At 40.8% G+C, this 25779-nt stretch overlaps 2 protein-coding genes across 3 annotated transcripts; one reads left to right on the top strand and one right to left on the bottom strand.

Annotated features, from left to right (window-relative positions):
• The first annotated feature begins 356 nt into the window (after positions 1-356).
• irf10 (interferon regulatory factor 10) lies at positions 357-8580 on the top strand. The gene is made up of 9 exons (XM_085145620.1): positions 357-1156; positions 1236-1424; positions 3207-3402; positions 3575-3651; positions 4379-4433; positions 5178-5279; positions 6697-7083; positions 7182-7300; positions 7931-8580. The coding sequence occupies exons 2-9, from the start codon at positions 1254-1256 to the stop codon at positions 8033-8035; spliced, it is 1212 nt and encodes a 403-aa protein (XP_085001746.1). The 5' UTR covers positions 357-1156; positions 1236-1253; the 3' UTR covers positions 8036-8580.
• Positions 8445-25779, bottom strand: LOC146494524 (uncharacterized). 2 transcript variants are annotated; one of them, XM_085145617.1, is made up of 3 exons: positions 14848-25779; positions 10496-12222; positions 8445-10166 (listed from the first exon to the last, which is right to left on the bottom strand). In XM_085145617.1, the coding sequence occupies exons 2-3, from the start codon at positions 12062-12064 to the stop codon at positions 9708-9710; spliced, it is 2028 nt and encodes a 675-aa protein (XP_085001743.1). In that variant the 5' UTR covers positions 12065-12222; positions 14848-25779; the 3' UTR covers positions 8445-9707. The 2 variants fall into 2 exon arrangements, with proteins under 2 accessions (XP_085001743.1, XP_085001744.1); XM_085145618.1 differs by having other exon boundaries at positions 25237-25779.

The following is a 25779-nucleotide window of genomic DNA, read 5'->3' as shown; positions in this document are numbered from 1 at the left end:
ATATTAATTTACTATGACACAATCGTTTGGTTGATCAGGTTCACTCGAAGTTCACGTTGTCGGAACAGGCATTAACCAAGGTTTACAGTGCCCCCTGCTGGGCGAACTAAACAGTGTGTTTGCAAAACGGTGCCAAAAGTCTTCTTTAAAACACCTACGCGCCTCACCTTTTATCCAAGTGAACTTTGAATTTTTAGTCTCCGCCCACTCAGTTTCGTTACCCGATGTGAAATAATATCGGTCTTAAGTAAGGAGCATTAAACCCCACATAATAGAGGGGGAGCTTCTGGTGAAAAGAAAAAAATCCTTACGCCCACACGCTTTCATTTTCACAAGAACGTTTCGGTATGACGGGTACAAGTGTTTGTTAGTATCTGTGTGTGTGTGTGTGTGTGTGTGTGTGTGTGGGCGGTTATTACTCATGTTGCGAGGACCTAAATCTGTTTATACAGTCACAGTGTGGCGACTTTTTATAGGGATAAAAGGATAGGCTTAGAGGTCCGACTGGGCTTCAGGGGCGGTTATGAGTAAGGTTGGAGTGTATTTCCAATGTAATGTGTTTTAAAACCATGAAAGACACAGCTGTGTCTGTGTTCATTCCCCATTTAGACTCGGTTCTACACAAGTGCTCATTCAGATTCTCCCAGCTAATTAATGAATACCTGTAAACTTTTTTTTAGTAGTTTTCTGGTTCTAGTTAGCTGTTTTTACACAATAATGAGTCCTTGGTTGGAGTTTTGTGATCAAATGCATATTTAAATAGTTTACTTTAAACGGTGACTACAAATTGAGTTCAAAAAGCGGTTTTACATTTTTACAGTTTTACATTTAAGTCTTTGCCCGAATGCCATCCGCGTGGCACAGTGAATTCACTCTCTTTCATTCACCTTCCTTTGAAACGAATCTACCTTCGTGGCAGCTCTGCAAGCGAGGGGGGAAACCGAAAGTATCAAACGAGTTAAAGCTTTCGCTTTCGCTTCCAAGAGCCCACTTAATTTTAGTTGCGACTTCTTCATTTAAGCTTGCGGTGAGATCCGTTTGTGTTAAATTGATAAACTTTTAGTCTGTTTTTGGTCTATTGTGCCGTACTTAACATCACATAAGAAGCTCGGACGGCAGCGAGATAAAAAATACTGGTGTTTTTCCAGTTTGCAAGGTGGGAACGTGATTAAACTGTGCTGGGTCAACTGTGCACATGTCTCTGATATTTGAAAGTGGAATTTTGTTCTTCTAAGACACAGTATGTTCTGAAGATGGATGACGGGGCTAAGTTGCACCTGAAAGAGTGGCTCATAGTCCAGATAGAGAGTGGGGAATATGAAGGACTTTGCTGGGAGGATGAGAACAAAACTATGTTCAGGATACCGTGGAAGCACGCAGCCAAGAAGGACTACAAACAGACGGAAGATGCGGCGTTGTTCAAGGTCAACATTTTCTAAACTTTTATTTTCCAAAACTGTAAACGTAAAATTTGCCGAAAATACTGTTTGGGGGTGTATTAAACTGCATAAATAATCGGATCCCAATTTGCAATTGCGTTGAAGTAATCTGGACGATACCCTTATTTCCTGCACTGGATTATTGTCATAAGAACTTAAACCATAGCAGATGCAAAGGAAATGAGAAAACATTCATTTCATTGAACATTAGAAGTGGAGGGTGTTTAGTTTTTCGCCAGATTGTTGGACGGTTGCAGATGGTCGCATTAATGATCTGCAAGTCTTTGTTAGGAAGTGTTTTTTTTATTATTGTTTTTATTTATTTAACTTTAACTATGTGAAAGAAAAAAAATTGTCTACTGATAAAATCCGTTACTTTGCTGTGTTGGCCAGGCCACTATTAGGCCTGGCCAACACAGCAAAGTGCTTTTTAATGGTCACTAGGAGGCAGCCAAGTTTGACTGAATAGAGGCGATATGGACTAAGGTTATTATTAAGTGACCATAAACTAGAACTAGGTATAAAATAAATAACTGGAAATAACAATAAAAAAAAAAACACTGAATAAAATTAAAACATCATTTTCAAGAAAGAGAGAAAACCAAGAAACGAAACCTAGTTTCTCACTAAAATGCAAATATTCAGTAAAAGTTTGTGTTGAACCATTTTGTAATACAAAATATCCATGTTAAAATCTCAATAAACTAATAGTGTTTGTAACACAAAGTAAACAAAAACTCACAATTTTCAAAAATTAAAAACTGAAACTCAGCTTTGGAAGCAAAATGAAACTGAACAGATTTAAAAGCAAAAGCTGAAAACATAATGAAAAAGAAAAGACGATATTAATACAAAGCTATAATAACTAGACTATATGACTTCACTGGATTTATTCATCTGAAAGTATGTGGTAAACAATATATTTTTATTTACGTATTTATAGCAGAGAAATAATTATTTTATATCTGTTTCAATAGATGTTTGGTGTATCACTTTATTAATGCAAGTCAACTCAAATTTATTTATATAGCACCAAATCACAACAGCATTTGCCTCAAGGTGCTTTATATTGTAAGTTAAAGAGAAAGAGAAAATCGCAACAATCCAAGCCCTCCTATGAGCAAGAGCTCTGGCAACAGTGGAAAGGAAAAACTTCCTTTGGACAGGAAGAAACCTCCAGCTTACCCCGGTTAAGGGAGCGATAGCCATCTGCTGCGATGGGTTGGGGATCAGGGGAAGAAGATCGGAAAGACACGCTGTGGAAGAATGCCAGAGGTTAATAATAACTCGTGTTTAATTGCAGAGTGGTGTATTAACACATAGAAAGTAAAAAAGGTGAGTGAAAAAGAAAAATCGTGCATCATGGGAAGCTCCCAGTAGCCTAGACTTATTGCAATGTAACTAAGGGAGGATTCAGAGTCCCCTGATCCAGTCCTAACTATATTCTTTGTCAAAAAGGAAGGTTTTAAGTATTTTAAGCATATTTATGAAAGAATAAACCCAAAAGTCAAAAACTGCTATTTGAAAATATCCCTACTTGTTATCTTTTTCTAAAGCAATTCATTTCAATTTTTCCTCAATGATGGTTTGATGAATTCACACTTTTAATAATTTAATGATAGAAAAGAAGATTAATCATACACTTGCAGATGATGAAGTGCATCAAAACATGCTTTAAATATGTTGAAGTTTAGAGTTACATTCAGTTTTCTTTCATGCGACCACTTCTAAACATAGATTGTCTCATATTTTAATCTTTGTATTCAGGCTTGGGCTGTGTACAAGGGCAAATATAGGGAGGGCAGGGACAAAGCTGATCCCACCATGTGGAAGACTCGTCTACGCTGTGCACTTAACAAAAGCACAGACTTCCAGGAAGTCCCTGAACGCAACCAGCTAGATATCACGGAGCCATACAAGGTCTATCGCATCCAACATGATAACAACCAATCCAGGCCAGCAGGTAACAACCGAGTGTAAAAGTTTCTTATATATATCTTTGATCTATCTACAGTTTTTGAGCTTTTTTTAAAAAAATGTTATCTTTACTTTACAGGGTATTGCTTTAACTATATAGTACAGTATATGTGAGTATTTTATTTGTGCTAACTTTATCTACTTGTTGCTCTTCTCAGAGTCTATTCAAATAAAGGATCAAGTGATGCACCATGCCAAGAGTTCTCCAAGGACCCCCGCTTATCTGGACAAATTGGTAAACTAACCCATGCAGCCAGTAATCCCTGGATTAACAAAATATCTGATAGTGGATTATGCAGTGGACACACTGTAATAATCCTAAAGAAATGAAGAAAACATCAGTTTGCTTTTAAATGGGAATATTACTTCTATTATTTCTTGTTGGCACTTCATTGCAATCGAGTTTTGAATGGAGTTTAAAGAGTTATCGATTATACTATTTTGGATCTTGCCATTTATATTCTTTGCATGATTACGAGTTTAAAATAATCCTCATTTAATTAATCCGGGGTGTTGGTACAGGTACTCAATTTATCTCTACAAGCTGTTTTATCTTATCTCCTTTTATGTGAACTTTCTTCTAATTGGTTGTCCCTCATAAACAGAAGGTGTGAAGAACACATGTAGGTGTTCTTTCCTCAAAGCCAGAACTGTGTGCTTGAGATAAGTCAGTGAAATATCTGCTTTCACTGACATAATACAGAGCAGTCAAACTGTCTGAAACCAAGAATTTAGAGCAATCTGAAACCTGATGACTACTGCATATGCTGGTCAATTTAATATAAGAAACATCCATGAATATAAATAGATAAAAATGTAAAAAAGTCCCCTTTAAATGTGTATGTGTTCACCACGGTACACAACAGTGTGCACCTCCAATAAGAAGCTTTTGCTGTTATGTTAAAAATGTTACTTATAAGCCTCATGCAATGTTTATCTAACCTCGGTTTCATTTTTTGTAGCCCCCAAATAAAAAAGAATCCTTTCAAGGAGACAAAGAAGAAAAAATATTAACAGGTAAGACTTACATACACAAACTGGTACATCACTATAGAACCATTAAGGATAATCATGACCACAAAGATCAAACATTTTTTGTAAAAGTGTGCATTTATCCCTGCTAGGTTTCACACGTGGGCATGAGATTGTTATGGCATTTGGTCACCTTTGAGCTATTTGAGTGCTTGTTCATTTTCCTATATACGAGTTGACTGCAGTGATATGTCGTCCAGGGCCCCATATTGGCCCTTTTCTGTGTTCCCAAATGGTTTGTGAGATGCTGATTGGGTAAACATATGATTTGGGTGAGAAGCTGGCTTACATTGGGATACTGATGCTGTTAACACAGTTCTATTTTTGCTGAAGGGGTTCTTGCTGGGTGCAAAAAAAGACAAAGCCATTTGCTCCATAAATCAGTCATTCTCTAAACTTCTTTAGACAGAATTAAATTCCATTTTGAACAGTTTTTTTTTTTTTTTTGTAGTGCCACAAGGACTCTCGTATTTCTTTTTGTCAGTCAACTGTTAGTTAGATTGCTGTCAAATTGTTTTTTCTTTATTTTTGGTCAAACATGATTGGTAAGATAGTCACCCTTATGTCAAACTGTTTGTTGACATGGGAAAAATGCCTGTTTCATTCAGATGGTTTGATATGCCAACCCTTACTTCTCAGAATTTTACTCAGCTTAAAAGTAATGGAGCAGCAACGTTACACACTGCATACTGTGCTGAGAAAGTTTTATGTGTGTTTTTTCTGCTTTAGAAAACCTGATGAGGGAGCACATGTACTGTGAGTTAGTGGAAAAACATCAAAACCAGGCCCCTGCACCTATAACCTTCTTTAATCCTACACTTGCTATATCAGGTAAGAGCATTTTTAGGATTATGCACAGACAGGCGAATGTGTTGTTGGCTTTTTCAGCATATGGTCTGGAACAGGGTTTTAATAGTTTTGCAATTTTCATTAGTTTTTATTTTTATTTAGTTTTGACTTCAGATTTTCAATTTTATATCAGTTTTAATTAGTTTTTACCAATTGTTTGCTAGTTTAGTTTAGTTTTATTTTTTTTTGAAAATCCTTAGTTTCAGTTTAGTTTTGATTAGTTTCAGTTATAGTTTTAGTTGTGTTTGCAATAATTAAGTGTAACAAAATCCCAGTTTCATCATATCAGTCATTCTCTTCTGCTTATCCTTGGGTATGTTGCTATTCCAGCTACCATACCCTGCACCCTGCACAGGTCGCCTGTCTGTCGCAGGGCTAACATGCAGAGACAGACAACTCACATTCCCACCTATGGGTTCTTTAAATAAATAAATAAAGGCAGATGAACAACCATTGATACCAGGCAACTATAAAATGTATATCTTGGCCCCAATGAGACTATTAACTCTTGCAGCACCGGGTGTTCGTAATTTTGGTTCAAGTGAATTGATAAACTTTTTGAAGGTAATTGACTCACACAGTTGTGTAGATATCCCAGTCCTGTTGTCTCGGGATGCATCACGCTGCCTTGCCTGGGGTTAGCTTCTGTTTTCTGGGGATGAGGGTTGAGTGTGCTCCCTTACCTTCTCAAGGTAAGCTAGCTTAGCCTTCTTGTGTGAGCTTTTCAAGTGGACTTTAAGGTTTGTGGGATTTTTTTTCCCTTTAGAAATGTCCCTCATAATTTGTCTGTTTCCACTACAAGACACTTGCTTTATCCAAAACACAGTCATATTCAAAGTAATCCCAAATTGGACTCTGGCGCTTTCTTCCGACTTTTCCTGACATGATTCTGCGCGTGGATGGAGCAGCAACACAGACGACTCGACTAACGTACTTGCCACCTGCTGGCATAATGAGACACAGCAAGAAAAAAATCTGGAAACTAAACTTCATTTTCACCCTTGACTATTGTATGACACGCACACATCAATGAAAACTAAACACATTTTTGCTATAAATTCAGTTAATTTTAGTTCGTTTTGTGAACACTCATTCCAGTTTTAGTTAGTTTTCCTTTTTTTGTTTTTATTTTTATTTCTGTTAACGAAAATGTTTTTTCACTTCTAGTTTTCGTTATTTCGTTAGTTTTCGTTAACGATAATAACCTTGGTCTGGAACACATACTATCTTTTGTGTGTATTTTTTAAAATAGAACTATTTTGTTATATTTTGTAACTCTGTAATTTGTTTTATTATTTAGTTTACTCTAGTTATTGTCCTGGCTTTCTTGGAGCAACTGTGACCACATAATTTCCTCTGGGATTAATAAAGTATTCTGATTCTTATTCTTATCTTAAAGACTTCCGTATGCAGGTGATGTTGGTGTATCAGGGCCAGATAGTGATGAAAGTGACCACCAGGAGTCCAGATGGGTGTTTTATCCTGCAGGGACATGTTCCTTTAGGAAATGAGAAGATTTACGGACCCTGCACTGCCCAACAGCTTTCTTTTCCTTCCCCGGGCTCTGTATGCCAGCCACCCACTATGGCTGAAGCAATGAATCGCCTTCTTTGTCACCTGGAAAGAGGTGTTCTATTATGGGTGGCCCCAGATGGAGTGTTTATCAAGAGATTCTGCCAGGGCAGAGTGTACTGGAACGGCCCCATGGCCCAACACACCGACAAACCCAACAAACTGGATCGAGAAAAAACCTTCAAACTGCTTGATATACCCACATTTCTCAATGGTAAGGCAGCTCATGCATACATCACAAATCTTTCCTCCATGCAAACAGGTGTTGTCTTTTTATCATCCATCTGAATATACCAATTATCATCTGCACAGGTCTCCAGAACTGTCTACAGGGGAGGGGGCCTACACCCTCTTATGAGATTGAGCTCTGCTTTGGAGAGGAATATCCAGACCCCAATGTACCTAAAACCAAGAAGCTGATCATGGCTCAGGTGGGTGGAAAAACTTTACAGATTTACTTACACATTGTCACTGTTTAGCATCTGGTTTAAATAATATATCAAATATCTTTTTTTTTATTATTTTTATTTGATTTGCTCATAAAAACAGGGGATTTAATTTAAAAACGGTTTTCAGTTTCAAATTAAGATTCATATTCTATAAATCTTCTGCGCTATGAGTTAAAATGGTGGTCAAATGGCTCCTCCTGTCCATGTGTTGAATCATCCTTGATCAAGGTATCAAACACCAAGTTGCCCCCAGTGCATCCATCAGAGCATACATGTTAGATAAAAGCACTGGATGAATGAGACTCATAGTGAAAAAGTGGTACTCTATATAAATACCAATCCAATCTATGTCCCTTTTACAGTTACTCCCCTTAGAATGTCATTCAGTGATATGTGACAGTGCATCTGATTGGCTGTCATCACCTTGTACATTTTTAAAATACCCCACCTGGTAAATATTAACTAAATTTTATGTCAAGCTGAAAAGTCTTTTGCCTTCCAAAGTCAAATCAGGACTTTGGAACATGAGCTCGCCGTGCAGCAATTGTAATGTCAACCAGCAGAGGTCCCCATAAGCATATTAATTGTGTATCACAATGTCCTGTTGGTCAGGTGGTTCCCTTGTTTGCAGTGGAGCTATTGCAGAGGTTCAATTTGGCAGAAACTGAAGAGAAGCCTCTGACCATCACCTCCAACACAGCGGGAGAGAAGATGTAGGAGGATGAGGAAAGCTACCGTGCTTCAGGGTAGGCTTGGACAGTGTACAAGTGGATTACTGAAGAAGTGTTTCTCCCCTGTAAAGACACCCGCAGAGCATTACAGTGTTGTCAGCAGAGATGGAGATGTGTTTAAGAAACATATCATTGCAACACTGACCTGTTTGTAATGCATCAAAGTAATTTGCTTTTTATTTCTACCTTTTGTTGACTGTAAAGTGTTACCAAGTGCTCTGCAAACATATTGTTTAACCCAATAAAATGTGCTTCCAAAATACTGTAACATTAAATCTTTATCATGTATCCAATATTGATCGCATATATATATTCAGAGTAGTACTGCTAAGTAATTTAAATTCACAATGCTTTACAACAAATGGCATGAATAAAGTGACACTTGTAAATAAATCTATAAAGCTTTTTTTTCCTTTATTTCTAGCCAACATCATATAACATTCACAATTTTTTAAAAATATACATTTTTGTAGCTATAACATTTAAAAAGAAAAATCAACTTTTTGAAAATAAAAAAAAACACAAACTAAAGTGAGAGAGTGTGCTGAATCAGAGAATACCCGTATCTGAGTTTAAAATACTTTCATCATTTTCCCTGCCTTCAAACATATACAGTACATAAAAAAATGAGATGGGAACAAAAGCATACAGTACACAGGGGTCACGAGTATTCACAAAGCATCATGTTCCAACGTGTTATTAGCACCATTACTCTTCAGCCATACTGCACTTTTTTACTCTTTCCATCATTCAGTTTTTAATGGAAAAACACCATGAGTGTCGAGGCGATGTGGCACAGACCTGTCTGTGTGGGTGGGATTGTCTGTTACGCAGTTTTCATTAGTGTTCTCCCTTTCTCAGAGATAATGTTAAGAACATATTGGAGAGTAATGCCTTGACGAACAACCGTTTGAAATGACTCCCAGTGATGAGAATAAAAAAAGGCTAAGAGTTGCTCGTACATTCACCTTGCCTGCCCAGGCCGACCCGTAGGCATCGGCTCAGAAGCAAGAAAAGAAGAAAAAGAAAAGAAAAATGCATTGCAAAATTGACAGAGAGATTGCATTAAATCTGTTTAGCATATTTACTGTATATAACACCTGTAATGCAATATATATATAGTCAATTTTTGTTCATGTATATCTGCAATTCTTCAGTAGCATTAACTTTCATAACACTGATTGAAAATACCCTGCAGCAAACACTTTCAGTAAGTAGGTGTGGGGGACAACAACCATTACAAAAACAGAGTGAACACACAAGTGCTTGATTGTCTCACTAAATGTCATCAGTGTTTGTAAGCAGCCATCCAGAGAATCTTCAGCTGCTGCTCCTTTCAGGGCTGTGCTAAGTTAAATATGAGGGATGGAAAGGAAAGGGAAAAAGGTGAAAGGAAAGGAAAGGAAAGGAAAAAAGGGTAATGAAAGGAAAGAATGGTGGAGGAAGGGGCCTTAATAGAGTTGACTATCATTTGGGCAGCAGTATGGACACCTGCAAATTGTGTTTTCTGTTGTATATATATATATATGTATTTTTTAAATTTCCTTCCCTGCAACCCTGCCTTGAGGTCTCTCCATTGTTTGTCTTGGTTGGTGCAACAGAGACAAGGAGGGTGTGTATGTGCACCTGTGTATGTGTAAGTATGCATGTGCAGAGTTCTACTGCCACTTCATTAGCTTGGAGCCATGAGGTAAATCCAGGAGGCTTTCATCAGTTCTGGTTGAGGGAAGGGTGTCTGGGGCAGACCAGCGCCGTTTGCGTGGGCGCTGCTGGTCCTTAGCCAAGGGCTCTCGGGCCAGAGCGCTTGAAGGGGCCGGCACGGTTGGATGTGGGTGTTGAGGCAGAGGGGGAGGAGGAGGTGGTGGTGGCATCTCCTCCCTGTGTGAAGTGCTGGACTCTGCTGCAGCCCTCGAGGGTAGTTGCGTGCGATGGGTCCTGGAGCTGGTACGAGTGTGTGTCCGATGGGTCGGGGTGGGGGTGAGGGCCAAGCAGACATCACCCTCTGTGAGCTGGCGGCAGGGCAGGCTGTACAGCTGTGTGGTTCTCTGGGGACAGCAAGAAGACCAGCCTCTGTCTTGCACAAAGAACGGATACTCCACCAAGACCTTCAGTAACTCCTACACAAAACCACAACATTGTTATAAACTCAAAGAAAAGACAGTGCATGTCTGGCACTTATTATCAATACAGTGACACGTTGGAGTTTAGTGAAATGTATAAAGAATTAAACAACCTATAAAATGCAGCTTTTGACCGGGGAATATCAAAGCAACCTACACTATGAATAATCACTAAGTTTGTCCTATAATATTTTGGCTATCTACTTGAGGATTTATATCTATCTATGCGTGTGTGTGTGTGTGTGTGTGTGTGTGTGTGTGTGTGTGTGTGTGTGTGTGAGAAATTCAAGTGTAAGCTTAAGAAGATATGTCAAAGCAAAGCTGACCTGAGTGTTGCGGTCTGTGAGATGGACATGCAGGTGACTGAAGCCTTGTGTACTACTGGGGGAAATCTGCAGGACGGTGCAGGTGCTGAGGTGGAATTCTGGGGAGGTATCTGCACTCCTCAGGAAGTCCTCAGTCCTCAGCTCCTCCACCCGCTTCAATCGCCCGCTGGCTAGCTCAATCAAAGAACCCTTAGTGAAGTGAGGTAGGAGTGCAGGGGGAGATGGGTGATGATGGGAAGGAGACAAATCTCTCCCTCTGTCTCTTTCTCTGTCCCGTCGTCTCTCACGCTCACTGTCTCTTTCTTGGTCTTTGTCATACTGTGATTGTTTCTGTTTTTCTTTATCTGTACTGCGCTCCCTCTCCCTTTGTGTGACCTTGTCTCTTTCTTGGTCTCTGTCCTGGTCTCTTTGTGGCCTGTCATGGCTGTTAGGTAGACCCAGTGGTGAGTGTGGGGAGTTCCTAAAGTTGTGCTGTCTGGGGCCTGGCTCCCTGTGCAGGCTGTAAAGACTTGTTCCTGAGGAGCTGTAGAGTGGATAGGTTTGAGCCTGAGGGCTGGAGGGACATGCCGATCCCAAGGAGTAGATGATTTGGGTTTCAGCTGGTGTGGCCCCTAGGTGATCCAATAGTCCCCCTCTACTTGCCCTGGAGTCTGGTCCAAGAGGATGGGGACTGAGAGAAAGCAAATTGGAGGTGGTCTTAACTATTCCAGGCAGATGTCTATCCTGCAGTGAGGAATGTGGCTCAGCGGCCCCCTGAGCTTGAGAGTCTGACAAAAATGGCCCTCCAGAATGGATACGTGTTGTTAGATCCTCCTGCTGTCGCCGTCCACCATTGGCATGGGAGCTATGTGGACTAATATCAAGCTGGGCTCTGCTGCTATCATTCCCATAGTCTCCCGTGAGCAGAGGCCTGGAGGCTGAGGCAGTCCTGCTGCCCGACCCATCCAGGCCATTGGGCCGCTTTCCCAAGTACCTGGGTCTCACTTCAACTAAGCTTGGTTCTTGGGAGTAGAGAGGGTGGTGGCCAAACAGGTATGATGGGGAAAAGAGAGAGGAGCTATAGTCCCGCCGACCGCTGTTAATATAGGACCACATCTCTCTGGGACTGGCTGGGAAGGGAGTCTTAAAGGATGAAGTAGAGGAGGATGATGGAGAAGGTGGCAGAGAAAGGGGAACCTCCCCTCTGAGCCACCTGGAGTGATGGGGCAGGGATGAGGAAAGAGGATCATCTCTCCAAGCGGGTGATCCTGAGCCCCTCCTTTCGCTGACCTGCCCTGTGAAGAGCGGAAGAGAAACAGTGGGTGAATAGCTTAGGGTCCATGGTATGGGCACAGGGAGGCCTGGTATTGGAGCAGGAAGGGGTGGAGGAGTATGTAGGAGATGCGGGTTTGGATTTGCCTGGACACGGTCCCTTTCACTGGCTTCTCCTCTCCCTATACTGGACCGACTCCGCAGAGGTACAGGGGGTTTAAACTCATCCAGGGGGATGTGGTGTTCTGCTGATCCTTGGCGAGACTCCCTCTTCTTCGGAGGGAGGCACTCTTTGCCGCGGTCAGGGCTGGGATTCATGGGTGGGCTCCAGCGGCAGTGGGGGCCCCCTGTTTATGGGTGTAGGCTAGGTCACATGGGCCTCACGGGAGAAAGAGGGGTGCAGACAGAGGGGAAAGCTGACACACAGCATCACTGTCAGATCACTGTGGATTCTCTTGCGCTGAAGCACCACTCACCTACAGAGAGGATAAAAGAGAACAGAAAACAGAGATAGGTGGGTAAACTTGAGGGAGGGGACAGAGACAGAAGTAAGAGAGATTAAGTGTGAACACTGAAGAGGAACAGTCTGTTAGGTCCTGGCATCAGTTGTAGTTAAGACTTAGCTGTCAGTCTGGTCAGACATACAAACAAACATTCTGCTGTATCAGGCAGATGGAGAGAAATCAGTTGGTGACTCCCTCTTCCAAACTACTTTAAAGAGGTTAGAAACTCCAAGCTTTTCTGATTGCTGTAGCTAATTAGTCATTACCTATGCTGTGCGGTGGGACTGAAACCACCCAACTTACTCGATTCATTCAAACACATTACTCCCACATGTGGGCTAAAAATACATTTTGCAGCCAGTGAAGTTCAGAGGCAGTGCAGTATGTATGTGTATGAGTGCGCAAAAACACACACGCAGAGCACTCACAGCAGGAGAGTTTTCATCTCTGACTCTCAGGGGATGATTGGAATATGCAGATACGTTTTTGTACCACTTTCATGAACCACCCCCTCGACACCCTCGGGTGCTCTCTTTATTCTATATAAGCCTTACTACTAACACCCCTCCAACCCTTCTCTCTGAGACAACCACATGGACAGCAACAGACACACAAATACTCCCCTCAGGCAGCTGTACTTACTCCCCCAGTGAAAGGCAAAGCTGGTCACCACCCACCCAAAGCTGACAGAAGCACTGTTGATATTACCACCAGTTGTTGTGGATACAGGGTATATGTCTTTGCATATTAATTATGTGTCACAGCAGGGAATGCAGGGGAAAAGAATGCGCGTCTGTTTGCGTCCCTGCACGCACGTATGCGATGTTTGTTTGCGTGCATGTGTTATTTTTCTTTTTTCCCTGGAAAAATATGTGAATGTGTTTATTTGTTTAGGTCTTTGTGTGCGTGTGTGTTTGTGTTTGAGTCCTCAAATGTGTCAGAGATTTTGCAGCCTTGTTTCATTCAGTGAGAAGTGCGGGGGAGCTCCTTCAATTCTTCTCCAAATGCTTTAAATGAGCTCTTTTGAAATGATGGCTGCCACGCTCCGAGTCCAGCTGTTCCCTCCGCCGCCACCGCCATCGTTGTTCCCGCCGCACCAGCCCCGCACTCACCCGCAAGTCTGTCTCAACTGCCTACCGACTCCCTGCCGTCTCACCATCCGCCACACTGTCACCATGGCAACTGTATCCACACACACTCACACATCCAGCTGGTTAGAGAGGTTAGATAGGGATACTCCATAGAGAGGCGGGAACACTGTTGCTCATCAAGTGACTTGGTCCAAAAACAGAATAAGTGTTAGAGTGGAGCAAGCTGTTTGTGCATCTGAGTTGAAAACTGAAAACTGGGCAGTGAGAGGAGGGGCTTCCTTTCGTCCCGGATGCCGGCAAGAAAGGTGAAGAAAATCCGTAAATGTTTATAATGCACAATAATTAGGTTAGTAGATGAAGCAGATGATGAAGGTCAATGTTAAGTGACTTCTTTTAAGTTATGCTGAAAGCTGGGGGCTAAAAAAAGGCCTTGTGTTTCAAAAAATATATATTCTGGATATGGGGCCTTAATCGGACGTTACGTAATCTACAGACATTTTCAATGTGAGTTCATCTGAGCTGTTAATATTTATGTTCACAATAATTTGTTAAATTCATTGACGTAAAGTTTTATTGATTTCTTCAATATGCCAAAATATGCCTTTTTAGAAAGCAATAAAATAAACGTAAAAACAAACATCAAAATCAACAAAGTATTCAAAGGTTTTTTTTATGTTTTTTTTTCTATAGCAGAATTTCATTAAACAAGCACTTGTCTAGAATCCAGATGTCTTAAATAATAATAATAAAAAAAATTGGCTTCAGCTTTTGTCCTCAAATGACTCTTATACTCTCGCCATCTTGACAGTCATTATGAAAAAGGTTGTCAAAATAGACCGAATATAAACTTGCCAAAAAAAAGTACAAGAAAACAAAGAACACAATTGTACATGTGGAGGAGTTTGCAGAGAAATGTCAGGTTCTAACAGAATACTCCTACACTGTGCAGACATGCACACAGAGAGTTGGAATTTAGCTGGAGCTACTGTTGTTGTAACATTTAAATATATCAAAAGCGTCCGATCAAAGCCATAATGATGTTACATGTTCCTTCCAATTAGGGATTCCTCAGTTTTTTTGCATGGCTTTGTAACAATATATGCAATTAATAAATGCAAGCGTGTCTCATTTTCACTACAACTTATAAATTAATCCATAAATGTTCTTTTTATTACATTGAAATGCAAAATGCTTACATTTTCAACTTCTGAACAACTTTAAAATTTGACATGTACATTTGCAGTGCTCTTCCTCGTCCCGCCTTTTCTCTTCACACATTACTCAGGAGTAATGTCCAACATCAGAAAAACAGAACTGCTAAATTTTGGTTGCTACTTTTGCCTACTTTGATATTTTGCCTATTTTTTTTTTTTAAATAAAGAAACATCAAACAATAGTTCCATCATTCTAACTGCAACAAAAACACATGTAATAGGTGCTGTTATCCAAGGAGAAGACAGACAAGTTGATGGAGTTGCAAGTTGTTGTGACTTGATGTCACACTGACCTTACAGCAGGCTAAGCAGACATCCCGGAGTTGGCAGTCATTCATATTGTAGTCCTCCCAGAGGGTCAACCCACTCCTCAGCTCCTTACTGTGCTACACTGCTTCTCCAAAGCACTACAGCCAGTTACAACACCCGCAGATATCAGCAGCTTCCAGCTACACACTCCCTCTGATCTCTGTACGCATGAAATAGCACCAGCGAGCCCACCAAACTGAGGGAAAAACTGAGAGCCTGCTATCCGTCTCTGTGTCTGTTGTGTATGTGAGTACGTGTGTGTCAAGTGAGTGTGTATATGCTTGTGTGTGCAAAGGGCTGAGGAAATGAGTAATATCTAGCAGTGAGAAACATGTCTGCTATGCAGAGCCACACAGGCAGACCAGTTGCTGCTGCCGCCCACTTGCTTTAATCACTGTGAGGGATACAAACATGCATACACTCATATACACACACGCATACACATATATGTATACATTGTATTGTACATTTATATTTATATATGTGTGTGTACACTTATATAAATATATATATGCACACACAATCGAGGATGCAGCCCATATAGATTATATACTGCTCACCCAATCTTAAATGCATAAAATAAAATAATCTGTAATGAAAATCATTCATCTATATGTGTGAACATATTTCAGAAGACATGCTGCCACATTAAAGTAAGGGAGGGATAAAGGGGAGGCAGAGACTGTTGAGAGACAGGGAGGGACGTGGTAGGAGGCTCATCCTACACACACTCTCAGACTTAGGCTTTTGCTGCTGCCTCTGACTCAAAACTAAACCTCACATCCATCAAGCGCATGCACACACACACACACACACACACACACACACACACACACACAAACGATACTTGTTCTTTTTTGTTTATCTGTAGTTTCATCTGAATTTGTGTCCTTTGTTCTCATCAAAGCACTTTATGGCGAACCTGCTTGTTCAAAGAGCTTTTATGAATACATTTGATTTGACTTCATATGTATGCACACACACACACACACAAACACTCACAGACACACACTCATACTCAAGCTCGTACGCTAACAGGAGCACTGCAGGAGAGCTCTGAATGATTTGCTTCAGTGATTCAGTCGATTCAGTCAAGTGTGTTGGTATAGCGGGTATGGCTTATTAGGACTGTATCAGCGCGAGCGGTGTATTTCATTCACAGCGAGAAATCAAAAACCTGTCAGTGATAAAGCCTTCTGAAAAATAATAAACAGGCCCTGCATTGAAAACGCAATACTATGCAAATAACCCTGTCTGATTCTCGTCAAAGAAACAGGGCCAAACCTCAGCTCAAACGAGCTTATGTTAATTATCAGCACAAAATTGCGATTCAGAAACAAGAACAAAGTGGAGCACAAGAGAAAACAGGATTTAATGAAGCAATCAAATCATTATTCATGGTTAAGTGAAAAAAGAAATCTTTATGTTCCTTTACAGTTCTATAAGCAAACCATTTGTACCCACCAACAGCACATCAGAAGTTAACCTTGTCTAACTTCTCATCTTCAAAGAAATGGAAAGCTAATCAGACAAGTAGGTGTGTGTTCAAAAATCAGCCTAAAGGCCACATTAAAACAATCTCAGAGTCAGGCAACAACTGCCAAGTGCATCTCCTCTGACATTTAGAAAACATTACTTGTATTTTTTTTCAAAGTAAAAATGATGTGCATTGAGGTTGTGTGGGCATGAGTGCTGTCTGCTAAAGCAATTGTTAAATTTATGTGGGTTATTTGAGTATCACAATCGTATCACAAGAGACTGTAGGTAAAGTCATGAGGCGGTGCAGATTAAGAACAACACGGCATATATTAGGACTTTAAATGAAACTAAATTTTACATTCAAAAATAAAAGTGAAAAAAATATTTTGAAGGTAATTAGATTTTTTTTTATTAGGTAGACTGCTCCACAAGGCCATAATAAATAAAGATAAAATATGCCAAGTATAGTAGGAACAAAGGTAGTTCACAAACAGAACATAATTTGCAGTTGTTAAAAAAAAGCTGTATTACGCTATGTTTATTTTATAATTGTTTCTCACTTGTCTTGCATTTCTTTCCAACCCATTTTTAAGACAGCGGGAGCACTTATCGAAGTAATTATAACAAGAGCTGTGAAGAAATACTCAAAATCCATAGTTTATCTTGCAAAACTCTATTTATGGTGATGGACATAGACATAAAATCTGAATCGCAAGTCCCTTTGTCGCTGTTTACAAAAAAGAAACTTAAATGTAGCTGTGCATTTGCACTTATTTCTGATCTAGAGCAATAATTAAATATGCACTTTTTTTCTATGGTGTATCACTTTCAACAGTGCAAAGTTACACATTACTGTATGTGGGAGATTGACTGGAATGGATTCGCACTTACGCCTTTACCGCTTGCACTGTAACTTGTTGGCCAATCATTGCATTAGAAAAGAAAGAAAAGAAAAAAGATGAAACGGTTTTATGGCACTGCATATCACAAAGAAGAAGAAGAAAAAAAACATCGTGGCAGATGCCTGCAGAGGCAGGATAACACATTCCAAAAGATTTGGTTTTTTTCTGCACTGCATTGCAAGGGGACGTATCTGTTGTGATTTGGATGAGAGGCTGTAGCCCGACAGACAGAAAAGACAGAAGGCGTATAAAAATCGCTCTGTAATTTACCATAAAGCACTGCACGAACATTTCCACTTATTTTTACATTTTTTAAATATATCTTTCCTTTGTGCTAGTCAGTACCGTAGAAGAGTGTGACATTTCTTGTATGTGTAGCAAAGACAATAAAAAAAAAAAGAAAAAAGAAATGTATGGAAAATAAGTCACAGATTTTGAAAACTGGTTCAATTACTTTGCATATTAAGACTTATTCATTATACTATACTAGTACTACTATATGTTGCTAATAATTACACATACCATATTACATATAAGTGGCATATGTAAGTGACTGACAAGATAGCAAGCAGCAGGCAGTTGTAAATAATGATTTACAAGGGTGTGCCAAGGCCCTTCTAATCAGTTAAAAGAGTGACAAATTGCCTTTCTGATGTGACGAGACGAGATGTGGAGGCTGAACAAATAGTTTTGAAAATTTCAACTTTGAAAAATACACAAAAGCAACCAATTTCTAAAACAATGGCTGATTTACTGTACCTTTATTTCATGTATTTTTAAAAAATTTTTATTTCAATAAATTGGATGATTATGCAAGATAACTTGCCGCTTAAATAAAAGATTTTAAACTAAAATAAACAAAGCCAGGTCAGTTAGCAGATGCAATACTTTCATATTGGAAAAAAAAAACAGGAAATACTTTAAATGTTGAGGTGTAAATAAAATCATATGAACACAGTCAGCTTTTATATGAAACACTATTCAGTATTTGATAGACATTTACACGTAATAGCCCAGTCATAGTGAAAGAGAAGGAAATAGGACTGGGTTCATCACTGGGTATTTACTATGACAGAGGTATAGAAATGACTGTTGTCTTCTACTTATGTAGCACTCTTTGAAATTCAAGCAAATTCAAACGTATATATACAAATATTAACACAACAAACACACACTGCGTGTTAATCATTTATGGTACTATGATACCACTAAGGCGTTTGGTGTACTCTTCCTCAGTCTCTTCTGTTTCTGCTTGTCTCACTCTCTAGCTTTGCACTATTTAATCTGTCCATCTCACACACACACACACACACCTACACACACACACACGGGGTCGGGCCAAGATGAGAAAGGTCAGATGAGTCAGACTACATCCAACAAACCGTAGCAGTAGTGTAAAGTACAATGAGGGGTTAAAGACCTCTACATTTGAGGATTTAGAGAGCATGGGACATTTTACTTTTTAAAAAATTTTTTTTTAAGAAAATGACATTTAGTGTGGGGTTCCCCCCCTCCCAAACCCCCACCCCTCCCTCATCGTCATGTGTAGCCTTGTATTAAGTATCCGATCACGTTTCAGGCTGGGTAGAAGATCTATGATGGACGTCTGATGCAGCAGAAATTTGTTGCTGAATGTAACAGATCGGAACAAAGGGAAGAGAAGAGGAGACAAGAGAAGAAGGTGTGGGGAACTGAGGGAGAGAGAGAGATAGAGATAGAGAGATAGATAAAAACAACAAAATTAAAAAATATAATAAACTTTGTTTTGATTTGCACCCACCATTCTCTTTAAGTCAAGCACTGGACAGACAATGGGATAGTTTTTAATGGATTAAAACTGCACCATCACATCACAACTGATCCACCGGATCCCCTTTGCCGTAGGGGTCAAGCGTCTTGATTAATTTGTAGACAAGTTAGCAAACATTCTCATTCATTATAATTTTGGTAGAGTGGTGGTAGAGTAAGGTTGAGGTGTGGGGTGGGAGGGGTGGGTTGTTGGGGGGGGGGGGGGTGAGTACTACTAGCTTTGTGCAGCGGATTACTCTACAAAAAGCCAGGCTAAGCTGATAAAAGGACACGGTGATATGGGCTTGTTGGGCAAAACGCCAGGTCAGCCTTCAGGGCACTGACCCATTCTTCAGCAGGATGAGCCAGCAGCCCTGCCCGCAGCAGGTTCATCATAATGAAGATCAGATTATGGCTCAGGAGTTACTATTAACACCCCTACACACACATACACAAATACACACACACACACGGCAGGCTCCATGTACACAAAAACGTGCATGCAAAGAGTCAAAAGACTGATTCTTTGTTCACTTATGACAGCTGTGTACACCTCATAGCTGCATAAAGCAATAAATATATTGTTATTTTTTTTAGTATGAATAAGATCAACAGTCCAGCAAAAATAAACATCACATATAAACTCCTAAACATGACAACTGAAAATATAACTGCTGAAGATTGCAAGAGCAGAGTTAATAGGAGGAGAGTATGGCAGACTACAATGTGAAGTCTGTAATGTATTGCTGAGTTAATCCCTGTGAATCCTAACTGGTACGGCCTAAGGCAGGCTTAGTATAGTTCTGGGAGGAAATCCCCCTATGTAGTGGTACAGGCCATTAGCCCCTAGGGTATAAATAGGGCAGCTATTGCTCCTTAAGCTGGCTTTTACGCAATATCAGTTAAAAATATGACTTGACTAATTACATGCAGGTCAGCCAGTCAGCAGAAGCAAAAAATTCTCCACCTCATGCTCCTCTTTCTTTGACCGTGGCGGCCTGCTGCTGTCTGTCTCTCTTTACTGCTGTAAATACTTCAGTGTGCACTTCACATACAAGTGTGCACACATGGGTCAGCGTGAAACAACTTGGCAGGTATTCTGCAAATCTTGTGGCTGACATTCTCTGGGGCGGGTGTCATGCAATTGTCATTCATTGACATTTAAAGCGTCTGCTGATGGAAGTTTCATTTTTGCATTTTTCCATTGTCTCAGTGTGATCATTTGCCTATAATGTAGCATCTACACCACATATGCTTTCAACCACCAAGTACTTAGTTTGGTTTCAATTTCTAGGCATCAAATAGTTCACAAAGATATAAAAACACACAAAACAAACACCAACTGACTAGTGTTTGTCAGATGAAAACAATTCTTATGCAATAGCAGTGATGTCACGCATTGCAGATGCACAGTCATGCTTTGGTATTTTCACAGGCTCCTTTTTCTTTTAACTTAGATCTCCAACTTCTTATGTACATTCTCTCACAGGTAGAACAGTCAGAGTTTTGGAATTTGTGAATTAGTGACATGATTAGCCCGACTCAGAGCCCTTCATGCAAGCCGTACTCTCACGCTATGAAATCATCAGCTTACGAGTGGGGTGGAGGCGGGAGAATAGGGGAAAGCCAAAGGGAGGGTGATGAAGTCTGATGGGGTGAAAAGAGCTTGAAAGGGAGAGGACAAGTGTCTGTGTGTGTGCGCGTGTGTGTGGCTGAAGAGGAGGGGGATTACTTTTCATTCCAAAGTTTTGTTGTTTTTGGCATTGTCCCCTGGCGACTGCCACTCAAACTGGGTTTCTGTTGGTTGTCTGGTTTAGCAGCAAAATGTCAGCAAGCTGTAAGCAAACATAGTGATGACATCTCCATGGAGAGAGCATGGCCAGGTCTCCTGTTGGTAGCTTAAGTGCCATTCATTTTCAGAGAGACTGTCTAGACTGGCTCCACATATACTGTCTAGAGTACCTTTATCACTGCTGGTATTCAAGGCAACATTGCTATACACTGCCATTATTGCTATTGCTGTACAACCCCTCCCACACCAAATCTGCCAACCAGCCACACACGGTCACAGTCATTTACTCAACACATGCTTATTCAGTTTGTTATAGAGGGTGCTGCAAATTATATCGAAATATGATTGAGTGGGCTTAATGCTTCGTTTCAAAATGAATACAAGGAAAGTCCCGAATCCACTTGAGAGAGAACCTTTATCACCCATCAATTTGATGATGTCTGCTAATAAAAAGAAGATAAATTAAATTAGTGAAAGATGCTTCGATGAGTTATTTTAATATTCTCCAAGACCAAAGGGGGGGGGGGAGAGAATGAGTAGGAAAAGAGTGCTCGGATAAAAAAGGTAATATACATCCCACTTTCGGATAGGGTTTAAGGTCACTATTGATACAGGATGTATCAGATGTTACACCTTCAGTACAGTGACACCAAAGCCAATACTGTGCATTCTATTGTTTGTGCACACCGGGTCTGTCTGAGGGAGCAATTTTACTTGCACGGCCTTCAGCAGGCAGAACGGCAGGCTTGGCTGAAAAACAGTGGGTGTTAGTAGTGGGTGGCCCGGTTGAAAGGTCACTGACCCCTATTGTAGATGAAGTGTGGAGGAGTAGGAGAACATACTGCTTGATCATACACAAGGGTTAGCATGTCAAGGCCAAGGAAAACGATCTGTATATATATACAAAGAGCAAGAACAGACTTGGATAACGGGCAGATTAAATATGTAAGTTTGCTTTTGACCACACACATACACTGGTTTATAAGCATATACATATCTTCAGTTAACATAAAAAATAAGCAGATTCAAATGGAGATTCATCGATGAAATGCCACTCCCTGCACCTTCATCTCTTAGGACACACTGATCAACAGGTGTGCTGTCACCTTAAAGCAGTCTGGCACAGTGTCAACTGTATTCAAACACTTGCCTGTGTTTGGGATTATTCATCACACACTCCTGGCTCCTCTGCTGAGCTCCCAAGCCAATTCTCATACCATTCCAATTGTGGGAGTGCTGATCTTGGAACAGCAGACATGCAAGTCCCTTTGACTGACTAAAAATGGCACGAATGAAGAACTACTTCATAATGAAATAAAGTTCACAGAATAATTACCCAATGTCGCAGCTTCTCTTTTCACCATGCCTCCTAAATTAGACGCTGTATGAGTTTATAGTAGGACAGCACTAAGTTGACTCCCTGTCCATTCCTTGAGAGGACATGCAAGACAGGCAAAGACACGCAAGCCTTTGTGTGCCAATAGGTGTGACTTGGAAGGACAAATGAGAGTGATTATTCCTCACACATCGTGCCTGAATGTTTTCTTGCCTTCTAAGTTCCTGAAAAGAAACTTGTTAAACAAAATTTAAAAGAAAATGAACGCATAAATGAGGTTACGTGGAGTTAGGTAAACTCAGACACTTGCTAAAATACTGCATCCACGATGCGCTTCACTGTGTTCAAGACAGAATTTTCCCCTTTTAAATTCAGCCTTAAAAGTGACTCGTATATATGAGCAACATGTGATTTCTTTAATCATGTCTCTGCATGAATTTACACTTCATTCTGTAAGTTTTCCCTTTTTGTGCCTTTCACTTTCAGTCTCCTTACCCTACCCACTCTATGTCTTCCTCTCCGTCTTTCCCTCTCACTCATCTGGGTAGCTGTTTGAGAGCATACACTCAACGTGGGTGGGAGTGCTAGAGTAGAGTATATGACTGCTAACACAAGGTGCAGGGTGTGTGTGTGTGTGTGTGTGTGTGCCTGTCTGCGTGGTGCTGTAGGTGGAGAGGCACAGCAGGGCGTGAAGGAGCGCTGTGATAATGACAGGCCATGCATTATATAACATGCAGATTGCATAAGGAGAAGATTATTTTGGGTCCAGATATTGAGGATGTATAAGTAATTTTTTTCTTTTTTTTTTCTTTTTTACGTGGGTGTATAGCACTATGCGCACCTCTAAGTGCACGGATGTGCGTTTGTGTTGAAATGTTCTGAAATGTACTCATTTTTGTGGTTTCTTTCGAGGAGTGTGTGGGTGTTAAGTAAACTAAAGTGTATTATGTGTTTGTAAGAAGGGGGCATGAATGTTTTCAGATTTCTTTCATAGCTATCTGCATATCAAAACAAGTATGTGGGAATGTTGGCACATTTGTGTACAGTGTGCATAAGGGTGTCTTTATTGCAAGCTCCCACTCATTATCACTTTTAGACTTCAGAGAGATCCACTTGGAGGGAAAAAAAAAGGGTTGAGTCTCCCTGTTGGGTGAAAACCTTGTAACTTCCAGTTTTGATGATTTTCGTGTTTGAGCTTGTGTTAAAAGAACACGCGCTCCTCTGTGGACTGCACAAGTTTTATGACTCTCTCTCAGTCACTCAGTCACAAGGTTATGGTCCTGCAGGATGTGCTGTTTGGAGTCACAGAAGTGAGGCAGCACAGATACAGTCTCCGTGTGCCACTGCCTCGTCTGTGCACCTCGCTCCATGCATGAGTGTGCCCCTGTAAAAATAGACCTCTTAAAGGGCCAGCAGCCACTCAACCTTCTCCCACAAGAGGCCTGTTCTCCTCTACATGGTGACAGTACTCTAAGAAACATGGCATGGGAGAACATGCTGTATTTCTAATTCAGCCCACAGAGAAAAGTTGTATTTCTCTTTCCCAAAATATATATAGAACCATCGCTACATTCAGTTTGCCTCTACATCATTCATAAGGGCACATCTCTGTACACTGAAGTATATCATAGAGCCGTAGGCTTTGACTTGTTAAGTTGCTATAACACAAAATAAACACAGGAGACCTGGGTTTTGAAAACACCCATTTACAACTAGAGCCCTGCTCTGGCATGAACCTGCACTGATACACCAGAGGATCCCTGCTTGAAATTGCAAATGACAAATTCAACATTCAAAGCAGCGATTGCACCTTGTAGATGAAACTCACGTTCCTTTCAGAAACAAGCATCTCTCAAAGCAATCAGACAAGTCTGAGACATAAGACTTCCTGTACACTCCAGCAAATCACCCTCATAATTGAAGTAAGTAAATTAAGTCGATGGGGACAAATGTTATATGCTTCCCTTCAATCACATCTGTAGTTGAGAATTGTTTGAACCTGTGAAATGTTCCTTTATGCAGCATATGGGATGTCACCACAACAGAAGGACAGTGCTTGATGTAGCAGAAATAGATACACAGAAATGATAACTGTGCACACTGGTGGAGTATGAGTCTCCCTCTATCTCTATCTCGAATGGGAAAGAAATGAGGAAGGAGCAGTCAATAATGGAACTACAAACTGGCTTACATGTTCTGTGCTTTCAAGAGGAAAACACAGAAACAGAAAAAATCGAAGTCTTTGACTAAGACTAACTTTTGAAGTTAATTAAAAAAATAAAAGGGACTTTATAAGTTCTTCCAGTGAATAATTATAAAGCATCTCTTACACTGCTTGAATAGGAACTTAGATCACAGATGCCTAATGCACCTGCCTTTGATTGCACGAGCTCTTTCCTAGACTTGTCCCCAACATCTGCAAATCTTTTTCCCCCTCTACTCCTCCTCCATCATTCCCTTTCTAAATTTTCCCCCACATGGGCTAACCCCACCCTCACCAATATTATACCCATCCCTCCCAATTTAAGTGGGCTCCTCGAGGGCCCCCTTGCTATCTCTGGACCAAGGCTATTTAAGCCCACTGCTCTAATTCTGAAAGCCCTGATCTGCCGTCTGAGGCTGAGTGATGAACCTCCACCTCTCTCACTCTGTCTGACTCCATCTTTCTCACACACTCCTCTCTGGATCAGTCACACTCTCCCTCTTGTTCACACGCTCTCTGTTATTCTCTTCCACGCACACAAACACCCACACACATAGGTGCTGACTTACATGAGTCTGTACAACATGCTCATTCACACGCACGCATGCACGCACACACACACACACACACACACACACACACACACACACACACACACACAAACAAACAAACAATTGAAACACATTTTCTAGCTATAATCAGATTGGCTTACTCTCAGAATACATGCACCTACAGTAACTCATGAACCAGTTTCGAATCGAATCACACAGCCCAGTCTGTTTATCCTGTCACTTGAAGTTGCCAACACACCTGTGCTCTCTCTCTCATACACACGCGCGCGCACTCAGAGGAGGAAGCAGTGTGGTCACATACCTTGCCGGGTGCCTTTGCGTAGCAGGTATCAGAGAGTTTACTCATTGGATCAGGCGGCAGCAGGCACGTAGGAATATCCAGTTTTGACACTGCGAGTCTCTTCCTCCTCTCTACTGCTCAGCCTTCCCTCCCTTCATCCTATTCCTGCCTCTCCTCCTTCTCACTTTCTAAACGCCTCTTTGCTCTCTCTCTCTCTCTCTGAGTGAGTGTGCTCTCTGTCTCTCTCTTGCTTGATCTCTCCAACCCCCTCCTTCCCTCTCTCTCTCCTTCTCTCTTTCTATCTCCTTGCTAGCACACACCTTGTATATATCTCACTGTTATAACTTCAGTCTACAGTCATCCCCTCAGTAAGTCTCTCTGACACACAGCAACATTTAATAACTTTTTCTTTCCCCTGCCTAACATGCTCTCTGTCACTCTCTCCCTCGCTGGGAGTGTATAATTAGACAGAGCTCAGTGGTAATACAGTCAGGCTCATTGTGGGAGCCTTAGCGTTGCTGCTCATGTTTGGCTGATAGCCCAGTGGCTTCACTCATTAACCTC

The sequence above is a fragment of the Neolamprologus multifasciatus genome, chromosome 20 (assembly GCF_963576455.1).
Source record: "Neolamprologus multifasciatus chromosome 20, fNeoMul1.2, whole genome shotgun sequence".
NCBI classification, from domain to species: Eukaryota; Metazoa; Chordata; class Actinopteri; order Cichliformes; family Cichlidae; genus Neolamprologus; species Neolamprologus multifasciatus.
Note: the sequence above shows the minus strand (reverse complement) of the source record. Positions and strands in the feature narration are given on the sequence as shown.